General features: G+C 36.2%; 1 protein-coding gene across 5 annotated transcripts in view; it reads left to right on the top strand.

The window, feature by feature from the left end:
* TBC1D32 (TBC1 domain family member 32) overlaps nucleotides 1-15,555 on the top strand; it is a 90,891-nt gene that overhangs the window by 32,854 nt on the left and 42,482 nt on the right. For all 5 annotated transcript variants that reach the window (XM_069805141.1, XM_069805140.1, XM_069805139.1 and 2 more), the window contains 2 exons: nucleotides 323-439; nucleotides 3,962-4,050. In XM_069805141.1, coding sequence (XP_069661242.1) covers nucleotides 323-439; nucleotides 3,962-4,050 — 206 coding nt within the window. The remainder of the gene's footprint in view (nucleotides 1-322; nucleotides 440-3,961; nucleotides 4,051-15,555) is intronic.

Genomic DNA, 15,555 nt, shown 5'->3' with positions numbered 1-15,555 from the left:
AGATGAGGGAGAGTGGCATGTTTTAGAGCGTGCTGTGTCTCTAGATTTTAGAATTATGTGGTAATGAAAATATTGTAATTTTCAAAATTGCTTGTACAATTTGATAGATAATACATATCTCACAGACGCTGCTGCCCTTTTAGATTATATAGACACCTGCCAGGGTTTGCAGTTCTATTTTGGGCAGCTCTATTTATGTCAAGTTCAGCCTACAAAGGATAAGAACAAACTTAAAGTAAATGGCAAATATTTTTTAATGTTTACTTGGTTATACTTAACTGATTAACATTCCCTTTTGTCCCCCCTTTTTTTCTTTCTCTAGTCTTTTCTGTCTCTGATAAACTTGCTCACTTACCCTGCAGTTTTTGAGCTCCTGAGTAAAAAAGATATACCAAACAAACCAATGTATTCACTTCGTGAAGTACCTACAGATATTATTGTAAGTATAGTTTTTATTTTGAAAGAAAAATAAATACTTCTGTGAAGATATTTTTCCTGAGAAAATGTTACTGTAATAATAGAATAAGTTTTTTCTTCTTACTGTAAGATTTTGAAATTTTCTGCATTTTGTATTATATACAGCATGAGGGCAGTATATGCACATATCACTTCATGTTAACCTAAATTTTCATTTTGAAGTCCTAAAGATAAAATTTGATGCCTAATTTAAGGATCATCTTTCCTGGCTTGTGTTAGGATTGTGTTTTTCCATGGAAAGAAAAAAGACATACATAAACACCTCTTTATGTGCATGCAGTTACATACTGGAAAATGCTGGAAAATATCTGTACTTGTATTTTATATGATATTACTCCATCACACTATCTGTGGATTTAAACAAAAAATTTTAAAAAAAGAGAAAATCAAAAAACCTCAGGCTTTCTTAATAGCACAGATGACTCACAGAAAAAATTGCTAATTGGAAAGTTACTGATTAAGACATATTTCAGTCCTAAGAAAAATAGTATCACCATTTCTGTATTCAGTAGTATTTTGTATTAGTTCATCCAACTGCAATCCATTAGGCTTTTTTCTCATCTACAAAGCATAGGCAAATTTAATCAGTGACCTTGAGTGGCAGTTACAATCAGTTTGTTTTTTTCTAACAAGCTAGTACTTTGAATTGCTGTTGTGCTAAAGTGTCTGTTTAGCACAAGCTCTGGATTGGTGATAGTGTAAGTTGTGTAGACAGAGTACATCATAATAGTGTATGTTATGTTCGGAAGGGATTTTTGTAGTTCTCTTTTGTAATACTGTTTGATGATTTCAGGAGGAAATGGGATAATAAATTTCACTTTTCCAGTTCACTCAATGTTGGTGTGTCCACCGATAGATAGTTCTGTTCAGTCATCAAATTTTCTGAGGCACTGGGAGCAGGGGAGATAGATGTATGTTGAAGGTGATACATATTTGAGAGCTTTTAGATTGGAGTAGATCTTAAGTAATGATTTTTGTGACTTTTGAAAGCCTATGTCATTTTTGCTTTTGAGGCACTTCAGCGTTTTGATAGAATTCTGTAGGTTTCCAGAAATAGCAATACTGGTACAATTGTTCAAAGTTCCCTGAACAGCTACAGATGTTTTGGATGGGGTTTGTCTCACTTAACTACTGTGCAACTGTGGGTTTTTAAAGCCTAAGCTAGACATCCAAGATTATGTAGTTAACAGAATGGAAATAGTTGATCTGATGTTAATTTAACATATAATGGCTAAGTCTAAGTACTCGGAAAACTTCTGAGGTTAAGCACACGTATAGATTTGTTATAACCACGTTTCTGGGCAGTGATTGCAGAAAGCTAAAGATAAAAGATTTGACCAGATGTAACTATGGTTAGAAAGCAAAGTAAAAGCAATTTCAGTGCCACTAGAAGATTTGGTTAGAAGACCTAATTGCTTTGTGTGCTTTTTTTTTTTTCCTATATTTCTGAATCATGTCACATTGCCACAGAATCTGACTTGTAATATTTATGCTGAACTATATTTGATGATGTACAGAACTTAATCATCTTTGTATGCCCTTTAATTCTTAAACACACAGGATTTAAACATTTTTTTCCTCCTTTGTATTTTTGGCTAACTAGTTGCGTGATTGACTGAACAGATTATAATTTGGGCTTTCACTACTTTTAACTGTTGACTAATCAGGTTTTCAGGTTTTTGTTTTGTGTCCTTAGGAAAATTTTTCTTAATACATGCCAGATTTTTTTTTTTTTACTCTGTTTGCCATATAAAAATATTTTAGAAAGTGGAGCAGATGAATCAGGGTCCTTCTGCCTGCCTCCACTCTTCCTTTGAGAGGTTCTACAGTACACATACGCAAGGGATGCAAGGTAATCTAGCTTGGAAGGTACCCTCCAGATCTGTAGCTTTGAAAGACATGTCAAAGCAGGTGAAATTATTCCCCCCCCCCCCCCCCCCAGTGATTATGGAGAATCTTATATTTAGATAGTGTATCTTAGGTATTCAAAGTAGATGACATCCTACCTGTAATATTTAAGCTATTCTCTGTAGTTGAGCAGTGCAGGTCTATCTGTACGTTTTTCTTATCAAACCTTGTGTTGCACCTAGTTCATTATCTTCCTTCCTAATTTCCCAAATCAGAGCTTGGTCTGCTTGCTCAATAGTCCTCTCTCTGTGCCTGCTCTTTCTACTCTTTTGCATGCTCCAAGCTTTGATGTATAGATGAGAGAATAAGGTTGTTGCTGGAGAAATATCCCTTGGCATTTAACTCTTTGTACATGTAAATATCTAAAAAGCCTTAAACCTCAAACAAATCAATTCCTTGCATAACCGATTTTATGAACAGCGTTGAGGTCTGAGTTGAATTGTTTTATTGTGAATTTTATTGTGAACATACTATGTGGAAAAAGTACATTCTTCACAGCTGTCTCCCCTACTGCCCAAAAAAAAATGTAAAAGGGAAAACATCATTTCACTGTATTTTAAATAAGAATGCATTTTATGAAGACAGTTTACTTTTGACAAGTTCTAGATTTTTTTTTTCTACTACTAGGAGTTTTATTTGTGGTGTTTACTTTTCTGTCTGTTGAAAACCAGATTTTTGGTTGATTCATGAAAGTATGAATCCTAACTTTTCTCTCATATCATATTGAAATGACTCATTGATCTAACCAGTTGAATAATAACTCCCTCTGCTGTCTCTGAAACTATACTTCTTAAACATGGAGAAAATAAAAGTTTGGATTTAATCCAGATTAAATAAAGCCCATAAGGACTTTGTAGTTTGTTTCTTCTGACCGTAGCACAGCAATCTGTCTCTGAGATGATAACATCAGTGAATGTTTTTATGCATTTCTTAGTCTTTTAATGAAATTATTTCTTCAGAAGCAGTTTGGATATGCAGTGAACCAGAGGGGAAAATAATTAGGTTGGATTTGTGGAAGAAGTGGGAAGCAGCCACAGCTCATTGTCTATTACATGAGATGCTGTGGGATGAAAGATGTAAGCCTCAACATCCAAGCCAAGCCTTGCTACACTGAGAATAAATGGCCTTGTTTTGAAGCATGTAGTACTAACCAGTGTTAGAAAGTGTAATACACTAAAGGGTTTGCTGTTCATTTCATTAAAATAGATGTATACACATTTCAAACATATAAAGAACCAGTTTAACATTTTTGTTGTGGTTTAATACTAAATAAGAAGTAGGATACTTGATATGCTAGGTTCTTTTTGTATGTTTAGTGATTTTTTTTTTTATTTTTTTTTTGGTGTCCCGTCCCGTCCCCCCGTCGCCGCCGCCCCCCCCCCCCCCCCCCGACCTTCTGTATGGTTTCTTTTTGCTATTGACTTTTATGGTGGAAAGCACCTCTTCTTACAGAAATAATTTCAATGTGTGTTTTAATAATAGGTTTGATTTTATAGTAAACATTCCAATGAAATCATTATGTGCATAAAATATAAAATCATACATGAGTTTTTTTACATTTGTCTTCCTTTGGCAGGATATCATTGACAGGCTTATAATTTTGAATTCAGATGCTAAAATTCATTCCTTATTCAGTTATGAACAATCACATATCTTTGGTCTCAGGTAAGATGCTTGTTTTTTATTCTCTGGTTACATTAACTAAATAGGACGTAACATGCTTGGATGTGTTGCTTCTGATAAGATAACATTGTTTGGTTTTTGTTATGCACGAAGGTGAAATTCCCCCCTTTATTTAAACATAAGAAGATTAAATGAAAAATGGCCTACAAAATGAGAATAGGGATGAACTAATCTTATTACCTGTAAGTGGATATATTGTAATCTGATAAGCAGTAATAGAAATTGCATGTTGTTATTTTGCCTCGTTGATTGAAAAGTACATGTGGTACATCCATTGTAATGCATAAACCAAAAATTGTACCAAAATAGTAAAATAAACAAAGTAATTTTTTACCATGTTTATATCAGTTTGGTTTATCTAGTTTCCCTGTACATAAAATTATTTTTAATGTATTAGTTTAATTATCACCAATTCTACCAAAACTTATTTTGCAAAGGAGAGTACCATTTGATCCCAAATATTTCTAGAACCTGATGGAACACTTACAATATGCTCATACCATCATGCTCGTGTTTTGTAATATTAAGTGCTTTATAATATTTTAACACAGAAGTTAGTCTCTGTATTTTTTCTGTTTTCCAAAGTTAAGTATATAAATCCTTGAATTCACATTTCTGTTATTGACATATTTTGTGCAATTGAAATAAAAGATCTTCTGGATTGTACTTCTTAGTATGGAAAATTTTGGTAACCTTGCTTAGTCAAGATATAACCCAATTGATTAAGTACTGCAAAGTTGGCTTTCTGTACGGTATTTGTAGTTTGATATCACGGTAAAATTATTTCATACTATTTATGAATAACCATAAGATACAGTATAATTTGCTGATAAGGCTGAGCGTGGAGGAGACGAACAGTGACAGAATTTGGAGTTGGGAGATACATGATTTTGTTGTATAAATCAGAAGTTGTAAATGCTGCTTTGGAGGAAAACACTAGTTGGATAGGAATGAGAAGTCCTAAGATGAAATTTGAAAAATAAGGTATTATTCTTCATTTAGGTTATACTGACTCCATATAAAGCTTGACAGAAGTCCCACTGATTTAATTAAATATAAGGGAAAGTGAGATGTTTTACAGTTTAATAATTTACTTTTAGATTGTGTTCTACCTTTATAAAGTAAAAAAAATGGTTTCTCCTACAATGACATTAGGAACCCCTGTAAGGTATAGGCAAAAATGAGTTATTTAATCTGACTGTGTAAGCGGTTGACTCCCATGCTGTAAGACAGAGACTGGTACACAAATACATGGATCGTGTTGGAAGTTGTGTTGAATGCTTACAATATTTTTAACAAGGCCTATACCCTGTGAAGCAACAGAGCTACCCCTAAGTACACGTATGAGAAATGTAAAAAGCTCATCTGTTTTCATGTAAAAGAAGCTACGTTGTTACACAGATAAGATGAGCTTTATTGTTCACTGTGGTAATCACGTTTTCTGCTGGACAATGAAAGTCAAAAACCAAGTGAAAATCCAATCAAACTGCCAGATTTCAAGAAAACATTAAGTAGTATTTTCAGTGTGGAAACCTACTCATAAAAGTGGTAGATATTGTAATAATTAAGTAGTAATCAGGTAAAGGAAAGATTTTTAAAACTTTCAAATATCATTTTCAGTAGAGGCTTTGTGTTCTGCAGGGACTTTTGGAATCTTGGTGATACCTAGGACCTCATATTTAACTTCATTTTTAACAGATTCAGTCTTCTTTTTTGTTTGTGGGTTGTTTTTTTTTTTTCTTTTGTTCAAAACCCCTGTTCCCTTCCCCCCCTCCTTTCTTTGCCTTTCCTGTAAAAGAAAGGAAGATACAGCTTGAGGGATTTTAATGTGGGCCTGTGTATACCACAGATAATGTAAGATTATGTTTTCTTATTGATTAAATTGCTTTTCATGATCATGTGGGGCTTGCAGTACAAATGTTTTTTGGAAATAATGGAGAATTGGCACATATAAGCCTTTTATTAGGACTAATTCACCTGCCTGCAGAAAGAGAATTTTTATTCTTACATAGTTATTCAAGGTTGCCTATTAAAATGATGCCAGAATTCCGGATGATTCTGGAATTTGTCATGCCTACTGTATTGTTTATAGGATTGACTTGCAAGAAACCCTGGGCTGTATTATCTGAATATGAGAGGTATACAGTTCATTTTAAATACCTTTTGAAACCAAGTTTGATGAGCTTTTCTGTGAGTGCTGCTGACTGCAGGCATCTGTGTTCTGTAAAGTGAACCTTGCCTTGTGTAGTTGATTTGCTTCTTGACCAAATTCCATCAAGAATACCAAATTCAGCAGCAGTTAGATCAAATAATATCAGATGCTTAACAGATGTGAAAATTCAGCAAGTAAATTAGAAAGAGCAAAAGATCTACATTTCTCTTTGCTGCTATGTAGAAATAAAATATTAAATGTTTATGGTAACTGCAACACTGAAAATCAAACAGTTTTGTGACCTAATGATTTTGGTGAAATATTTGTCTAGAAACATTTCTTTCCGCTAGACCGAATACTAATAGCACAGCCAGACCCACATTCTTTTAATCATTCACAGATCTACACAGCCATATACTTTGTTATTTGTACATGTGGCTCACCCAAAGCTGAGTGCTGAACTTCAGATCTGTTGTAACTTATAGGTTATACTCTGAGGTCCTGTAACCTGCTTTTATTCTTCAAAAGAGTTACAAATTTGCTTACTTGGATGTTAAGCAACTTCTGCAATTTAGATGTACATTTTTCTTCACGTGAATACTGTGCTTCAGTGACTGAAATTTATTTTGGCTACTAGCTGTGTAACTACATATAGAATATATAGGTATATCCACAGTCTGTTTAATCCAAAACCCATAGGTGTATCTATTTATGTTTTTAATGTTAACATTGCATTTTCTGGTGGATGATTGTCTTAATTTTGAATAAGTATGAATTCTGAATTATTATTTTGAAGGACAGTCCTGCAGAGACTTTGCTGTCAACTTTCCTTTTCAAGCTTGCCCGCTCTGAAAAGTGGTGTTTATGCAGTAGAAATCAAAGAAAAATGTAAGGAAGCTAGATACCGTTTTACATAGCCGATATTTCTCAGTCTATAAAGAATGGTCCCTAGAGTGCATTCATACAGACTAGGTCCTCTGTGATCAAGGTAAAATACTCAGTTCCATGGCAAGCTACAGCTTAGTGCGAATGTATTTTTTTGTAATTCTTAACTTGGAAGTATCTTGGCCTAGGATTCTTCAGTAGTTTCACAGACACTAATCTGGCATTCCTTTAATTGCAGCTGTTGCATGCTTCGAAGACAAGATTTATTCACGTGAAAGTCCTTTTAAACTAATTTAAAAAAATTACTATTACTATTAATTATTAAAGAGAAACTTTAGGCAAGAAGTTGGAGATAAGAATAGAAAAGTGAAAGTATATAGACAGTTCCTAATTTGTGTATAGAAAGATTTTCAAAGTGTTAGTTCAACTTTCAACTTCAAAGCAGATTTGCACCTATTTAGAATCAGGAAGTCTCTCCATCAGCCAATATTGGTTGATAAAAGAATACTGAAGGCTGACTCAGCCACTCTTTTGTGCAGACTGAAAATCTGGATGCACAGGAACTAATGCAAAAATTCTCAATAGTCTTTCTGTTTTAGAAGATTCTGAACTTAAATTGCCATCAGAGCACAAATCCTAGAGAAAGGAAATTCACAGCAGTAATTAAAGTAATAAATTTTTAACATACTAAACAGAGAATTTTCTTAATTTAAGGGTCAGCTTCATTTCTCTGATACAAGTGTACCTGTTGATCTTATAAGTTACTGGATGTGAGAAAGAACAATTTTCATAAAGGTGTGACACTAGAGATCTTAATGACCTCCCTTTCAAGGCCAAGCTCTTTGAATCTCTGTAACTTATATTAACAAAGGAATTAAGTAAACAGCAGTAACATACTTTTTCTTTCAGACTGATGAATTATATGGTATCACAGCAACTTATCTAGTATTTCAGTACAGTGAATACATCCATGAATTGTGAGCTTTTACAGCCTGCCAAGAAAATATATGCATAATATATATTTTCAAAGTCTCTGCCTAAAGCATTATTCAGGCATTTACATATTGCTGTTCTCTCTATTCAGAAACTGACTTTTCTGTGAATATTAGTGACACTGTGTTTGTTAGCTGGATTAAAATGTAGCAAAGTACCAAATATTTACCCTCAATAACCAACCCCCTGTCCCTAAAAAGTATCAATACTCCAAAAAAAAAAAAAAATCAAAGATACTCCATTAGTATTGGCTTGCATAAAAACCAGGAGAAAGAGCGTTACTGGGAATAGGCATAGACTGTGGGCAGTGGGAGGGCATCAGAGTTCGTCTACAGGCAACTTTGCAAAAATTCCAGTCGTTTAACAGAGTACTTTTATAACATATACTGTCCTGGAATTTATTTATTTATTTAAAATGGATATATACTTATATGGTAGTAATAGGCATCCAAACAGCTTAAAGAGTCAACCCCCCCCCCCCCATTCTTTCTTTGGTTATCTTATACATATGCCACTATAGAGGGTTTTTTTGGTTTTGTTTTTCGTTTTTTTTTTGTTTTTTGTTTTTTTTTTTTTAATTATGAGGTCCAAAGATCTTTTGTATGTACATACATACATCCCCCTCTACTCCGCTCTGGTGAGACCCCACCTGCAGTACTGTGTTCAGCTCTGGTGCCCCCAGCATTAGAAGGACACGGACCTGCTTGAGTGGGTCCAGAGGAGGGCCACGAAGATGATCAGAGGGCTGGAGCACCTCTTCTACAAAGACAAGCTGAGAGAGTTGGGGTTGTTCAGCCTGGAGAAGAGAAGGCTCCGGGGAGACATTACAGCAGCCTTCCAGTACCTAAAGGGGGCTGACAAGAAAGCTGGAGAGGGATTTGTTACAAGGGCGTGTAGTGATAGGACAAGGGGTAATGGCTTTAAACTGAAAGAGGGTAGATTCAGATTAGGTGTAAGGAAGAAGTTCTTCACTGTGAGGGTGGTGAGGCACTGGAACAGGTTGCCCTGAGTGGTTGTGGCTGCCCCATCCCTGGCAGTGTTCAAGGCCAGGTTGGATGGGGCTTGGAGCAACCTGGTCTAGTGGAAGGTGTCCCTGCCCATGGCCGGGGGGGTTGGAACTAGGTGATCTTTAAGGTCCCTTCCAACCCAAACCATTCTATGATTCTGTGATTTTACATTCTGAATCGGAAAAATCTTTGTTAGTCCCACACTTGTTCACTGAAACGCCTCACGCTAATGGGAATCAAGCAACAAGGACAGCACTCTGTTCAAAAGTTTGACTTTCTGCAGGAAAATACCTGGAAAATACTGAGAGTAAATCCTTTTCCTTTAGATATGAAATTGAGACTGTTTAATTTTAAAGACACAGTGTGCTTGCTTAGCATTAGAGATATCTGAAGATAACCTATTTTGTAGAATTGTATTTTGAACTGCAATCAAAAATAGCTTTATTTTAGGCCTGTGTAAGGTAAGGCTGAAAAAAGAGTATTTATTACAGTGCTCTGTGAATCGTCTAAATGCATTTATGTTTCTCTGAAATTATAGAAAATTGTAAATATTAGTCTAAGTCGCATGTTCATCAATATCAGCCCCCAGACTGTAGAGGTACAGAGCCTCCTACAGATAGAAAAAGAATATTGGCTTGTTATTTTCAGATTTAGATAATAAATATTTTGACATTGTTAAGTGACATTTTTTTTTGTCATATAAAATACCATGGTGAATATGTTTTTTCTTATAATACTCATTTTCTTGCTTTCCGAATGGGTGCAGATGATAAAAATGCATTCTATCTATTTCTGTTGGCCTACAAAACTAGTAAGACAAAGATTTAGGAAAAAATTTAAATGGCTTATTCTATACTGACATCAAAATCAATCAGTGTCTTGAAATTTGCCTCAAAGCAGTATGTATTAGTCAAAATTTTGTCTAGTGCACTCCTGTGAAATCCAGGTGAATGAATTAAATCCTACAGGAGCTGGGAGATGAAGCAGGATGTGATAGACAAGAGAGAGCTTTGTGGGTTTAGGAAATAGAGGTAACAAACACCCCTGCGTTCTTTTCCATTGTGTTTTCATCTGCATTGTAAACACGCCCTCTTATATATAATTGTCTTTTAATAATGAGGTAGCTTCAGCATATGAAATAATTTGTTCCCTTAATTCCCTTACATTATGTCTATCATTAATTAAGAGAATGTGTGATTTTAATGATTGCAACACAATGGAAGGAGCATTAATTATTGTATTTTCTAAAGGTAGAAGATAAGAATGCTGATCATTCTTTTTCCTCAGGTCAACATGCTGTTTAGATTTGTCCCCTCTTTCTCTTTATTAAAAAGCCTTATGAGTAGCAGAAGCTTTTTGAAAATGTTTGTATATAATTCTTTAAAATCTCATTCATTATAAGTTGAAGCAAGACTTTATTTATATTTAACACTGGTTTTAAACAAATTCAATTTCCCCTTTAGAAAACATGGCGCGCTTTTTTTTTATTACTATTTTCATGTTTTCTTTTCCATCTTCCTTGCAGAGCCAGAAACAAGGCTGTACCTCTTGCTTTTCACATATCTTTATCTTAAATATATTGTCATGGCCCATAAAAACTAATGTCACTGATGAATCTTTTTGATCACTAACATTTGAATGACTGGCTGGTACATTTGCAACAAGATTTATGGTGCTATTGACTAGATATGTACTGACGAAATCCTTCTCATGCCACGTCCTGTGGCGTTCAACACCCTTATGTCTTTGTGAATGGAAGAAAGCCATGTTCAGAGAGTTCCTCCTCTCTAAGGGAGGGAGGAGTATGGCGAGAGAGGGGAGGAATTGAGCCTAGCAGTATTTCTTTCTTTCTCCGAATCTGCCAGATTTGAATTATCTTATGTTAGCAGCATGAAAGACTATGTAGTCCTCCAGTTATTTTCTACCAAACCTTTTTCAATTAAATAAGGAGACTTGATTGAGTTAATTAATGACACATTTTCTATTCTTTTAGTGTGTTTTGTGTTTAGTAAGTGACATACAGTTCTTTGGAAGTGAACCTCTTCCTTGCAAGTGTGCATGCTGGATGTGTGTGAGGGAAAGACTTCTGCAGTAGTGATTGCTGGAGAGTGCATGTGTCCTGTAAATCTTTGACCCCTGTTTAATAATCGGAAGGTAAAAGAGGACAGAGTCTACATTAGTAGTGATGGGGATTTGCAACAGGATTATGTTGGCATGCTTCCACATCATATAGTTATACAGTTAGCTCAGTTTTTTCTTACTTTATATGTTAATAGAAGTTTTTGAGGTTTATTAATTTAAAATAATTTATAATTAATAAAATAGCAACAGCAGGTTCTGTGATAGGATTATTACACTTATTTGTTGATTATTTTTTTTCTTCTTTACTTCACTGAGGGAAATTAAAATGCTTCATTTCCTGCAATTTAAAATCTGCTTCACTTCTGAGTCCTCTAGGCTGGCAAGTGATGCTCATGAAAAGCATTTTTGTTTAGCTAGGGAAACTCTTTTACCATTAGCAATCACATTACATGTGATTTGTAAGTACATTGGGTAGCTAAAGTGCTGTAGGTGCTCTTTTGAAAATCTTTTTATGCAGAAAACATCGTAAGGAACACGTCAGTCCCTGAGTTTTCTTATTGGGAGAAACATGACTGCCCTGAGGTAGTAGGTTCCAGTGCCGCAGGCATCAGAGGTGTACTCGGGGTATTGATAAATACTCTGTATCCATAAGATCTCATATTTTTCAAAGCCACTATGAGCGTTGCCTTCAGTGGGACAATTAAAAGCCTTGATTCTTTAGCAAGACCACATGCAGAGGCATGTTCTCTCTGCTGATTACTAATACCCTTTGTTCAGTCTGCAAAGGCAGCATGTAAAGCTTTACATGGCTGAAACTTCCAAGTGCCCTTTGTGTTCTAATGCTGACCAGGTAGCTTTTGGCTTCTTTTTTTTTTTTTTTTTTTTGGGGGGGTGGTGGTGGTGTTTGTTTGTTTGTTTATTTTTCCCTAGCTATTTGCCTTTGTCTACTGGTCTGGCACACTTGATAGTAATTGCCACTTGCTGTTTGGATCAGTGTTCTCATTGGAGCTCAGGCCGCTACTCAAAGCATAATAAAGAATAAATCAAATTGGTAACAGAGGCTCTGATGTTAAATGTTTTGAGGCTGGCCCCCATGTTGATGACACTGGAATTATTTAATGAAAATTTTGCTTTGGGTTTCTCTGTTTTCATACATATGCATTTAGCAAGAAGGAGGTCCTGCTACTGTAAAGAGGTTCCAGTCCTTGTTTGTTTCCACTTATGTTTTTAATATTAATACCTGGGAGAAAAAGAAAGACCTTACCTTGTCCCATAGCGGAGCTCTCTACAAATGTCATGCTGTATGTTTTGCACTGGCCTGAATCTGCCATGCTTGTATCTATAGAAGGAAGTAACTGCAAGGCAAAAGAAAACCTTTTACTAAAGACCTGTTTAGTCCTCGATTTCAGGGTCACATCACTGCAACACCTTATAGACAGCATAGACGCAAGCAGTTCAGGTTTCGTTAGCCATTGCACACTGCCTGGACACATATATTACAGAGATTGCAGTATAGTTTACTTTGGATCTGCCAGTTCCATTCTTCCCTACGGTGGATGGACTTCTGCTTATAGCATGAAATTTTCTCTTTTGCTGAGACTATGTACTGCTGGGATGGAGTTAATTTTCTTCATAGCAGCCCAGGTGGTGCTGTAGTTTGGATGTGTGACTAAAACAGTATTGATAACACACCTGTGTTTAGGCTGACACTGCAAGCACTGCTCAGGAACAGGGCTCTTTTTTTTTTTTTTTTCTTTTTCTTTTTTTTTCCCCTCTCTACCCCACTGCCCAGCAAGCAGACCAGGGGTGTGCAAGAGGTTGGGAGTGAACGCAGCTGGGACAGCTGACCTGAATTGACCAAAGGGATGTTCCATACTGCATAACATTGCACTCAGCAATAAAAACTGGGGGGAGGGGGGGTTGGTCTTGCAGGTACCATTGCTCAGAGACTGGCTGGGCACTGGTCTGCTTGTGGGGAGTGAGCGAGCAACTGGGTGGGTGCTTAGTTGCTGGCTGGTGTCAACCCACCACAGACTACTACAACTGCTGTATTGAAGAACAGTACCTTGCATCTGTCACTGATGCAAGCATTTGCAGGCATCCCTGAAGTGAGGACAGAGGTTGGCTTTGGAAAGAATGTTAAGTTATGAAAGTAAGGAAGAATAGTCTATGGGAGTGCAGTGGGAGCTACAGAAGACTAGAATTGGCTTTACCATAATAAAGGTGGTGTTTGAGAGAGGTGTGATTTGAAGTTGGGGGGCCGGGGGGAGGGGGGCAAGACAACTGAGAAAATGAGAGTACAGGGAACACCATATTATTTTGTGTTCTTAAAAGGAACTTGTAGAAAAAAATATTGAAAACAATGATAATAAGCTATCCTCATAATAAGTGTTTTTAGCAACTCAGAGAAATTCATAGGTGGTTTAGTTATTTTCATTTTTTCAATATTTCATATTTCAAATATATTTATATTATGAAAAAATTTAGAGAGGCAACATAAAACTTAACAAGCGTTTTTTTTAGCAGCTAGAATTATTTACTAGCTGTTTTATATCCCATGAAGGACCTTCTGTTCTGCCATAATTGAAAAAGTCATTATGATTCCACCTACCAAGACTAAGGAGGTAGTCAGTTTACATAGGTACACAAGTACTATTAGCATGCCTTCTTTCAGACTAGAGTTTTCTACAGTGAAATATTAGTTGTGAAATTATAGCTGAAGTGGGAGAATCTAGGGAGCACCCTCCAAGAAAGACAGGGATGACATAGGACAGGAAATGCAGAATTCAAACAAAATTACTCATTACTACCATATTTTCACAACTATGATATGTATTTTGATTTTTCTGAATTTCTTTAAAATCACTGTTCTATAAAAACTGCCTTCAGCTAACCTTTTATTTTACCTGTATTGCAGTTTGTTCCTGGGAATATGGTATATCTTAGTAGTAGTTTTCACAGAATTATAGAGTTGGGGTTGAAAGGGTGATTGAAGATTGTGTATTTCAACTGCTCTGCTCAAAGTGGGTTCTACTAGACAGCATTACTCAGGGCTGTGTCCATTCTGGTTTAGAACATCTACAAGGCCGGCGATGCTGCAACATCTCCGGGCAACTTGTTGCATTGTTTCACCACCATCACAGTATGTTAAAATGGAATTTCCTGTGTTTCAATTCATGCCCATTGCCTCTTGTCCTTTCACTGGGTGTCACTGAGAAGAGTCTGGCTCTGTCTTCAAACCCTCCTGGCCGGTATTTATACACATTGACGAGATTGCCCCTGAGCCTTCTTTTCTCCAGGCTGAGGAGTCCCAGCTCTCTCAGCCTCTTTCCCTATGTCAGATGGCCCAAGCCCTTCATCATCTTCATGGCCTTTTGCTGGACCTGCTCCAGTGCATCCATGTCATGCTTTTACTGGGGAGCCCAGAACTGGACCCAGCACTCTGGGGATGACCCCACCAGTACTGATAAGAGGACAAGGGCCACCTCTCTCTTCTTTCCACAACCCAGGATGCTGTTGGCCTTCAAGGGCACTTTGCTGTCTCATGTTCAACCTATTGTTCACCAGGACTCCCACATCCTTGTCCGAAAAAGCTGCTTTAACTGGTCAGTCCCCAGCCTGTACGGTTGCATGTTATTACTTCCAAGGTACAAGACCTTAGGTCAAAGCATATATGCTTTGATTTTCTTGTGTTACGTCTGTCGAAGTTTTATGCCTTTTCATAAGCATGCACTCCTTAGGATACTGAGCTGGGCAGTCTGATCCAATTCTTATGTTCCCAATGCAATTAAAAACAAACAAAAAAGGAAAAACTCCACAGCCATATTCAAGCATGCTCACAAATATACACACCAGAAAATGTCGTCTTTTTTTTTTTTTTCTTTTAGTTTCAAACTTTAGTCTATACATTTATGACTTTGGAAGGTAAAGCAATGGAGTATTACCTTTAACCAAATATCTGTACTTCAGTGACAGTATTTTTAAATGGATTTTTCCATGTAGATGAAAATTTCACTTGAATGCCCCCGCAGAGTCTGCTTATGTTGGATCTTTTATATTTTGTCATTTCTCCTGCCACTATCCCTTCCACCTAATTTTATTTGCTCGTGGTTTGTTTTATTTTTTTGCTCTGCCTCGTGTACCAGAGGAGACATTATAAGCATTCTCAGCTATCAGTCTTCTCCCAAGTGGTTTTTAACTGCTGGAAACAGGTTCTTTGCCATTTAAAGTCATCATACTTAACAGAAGAAATGGTCCATCTTCATAATGGTTTCAGTGCTCTTTTTGTGGATTTTTCTTCTATATAATCATAAAAAAAATTATAGTTGAACTGTCATTTCTTCTTCTGTGATTAAGAAAAGTACTGAG

Source organism: Haliaeetus albicilla, chromosome 17 (assembly GCF_947461875.1).
Source record: "Haliaeetus albicilla chromosome 17, bHalAlb1.1, whole genome shotgun sequence".
Taxonomy (NCBI): domain Eukaryota; kingdom Metazoa; phylum Chordata; class Aves; order Accipitriformes; family Accipitridae; genus Haliaeetus; species Haliaeetus albicilla.
The sequence above is the reverse complement of the archived record's forward strand: the minus strand, read 5'-3'. Positions and strand labels throughout refer to the sequence as shown.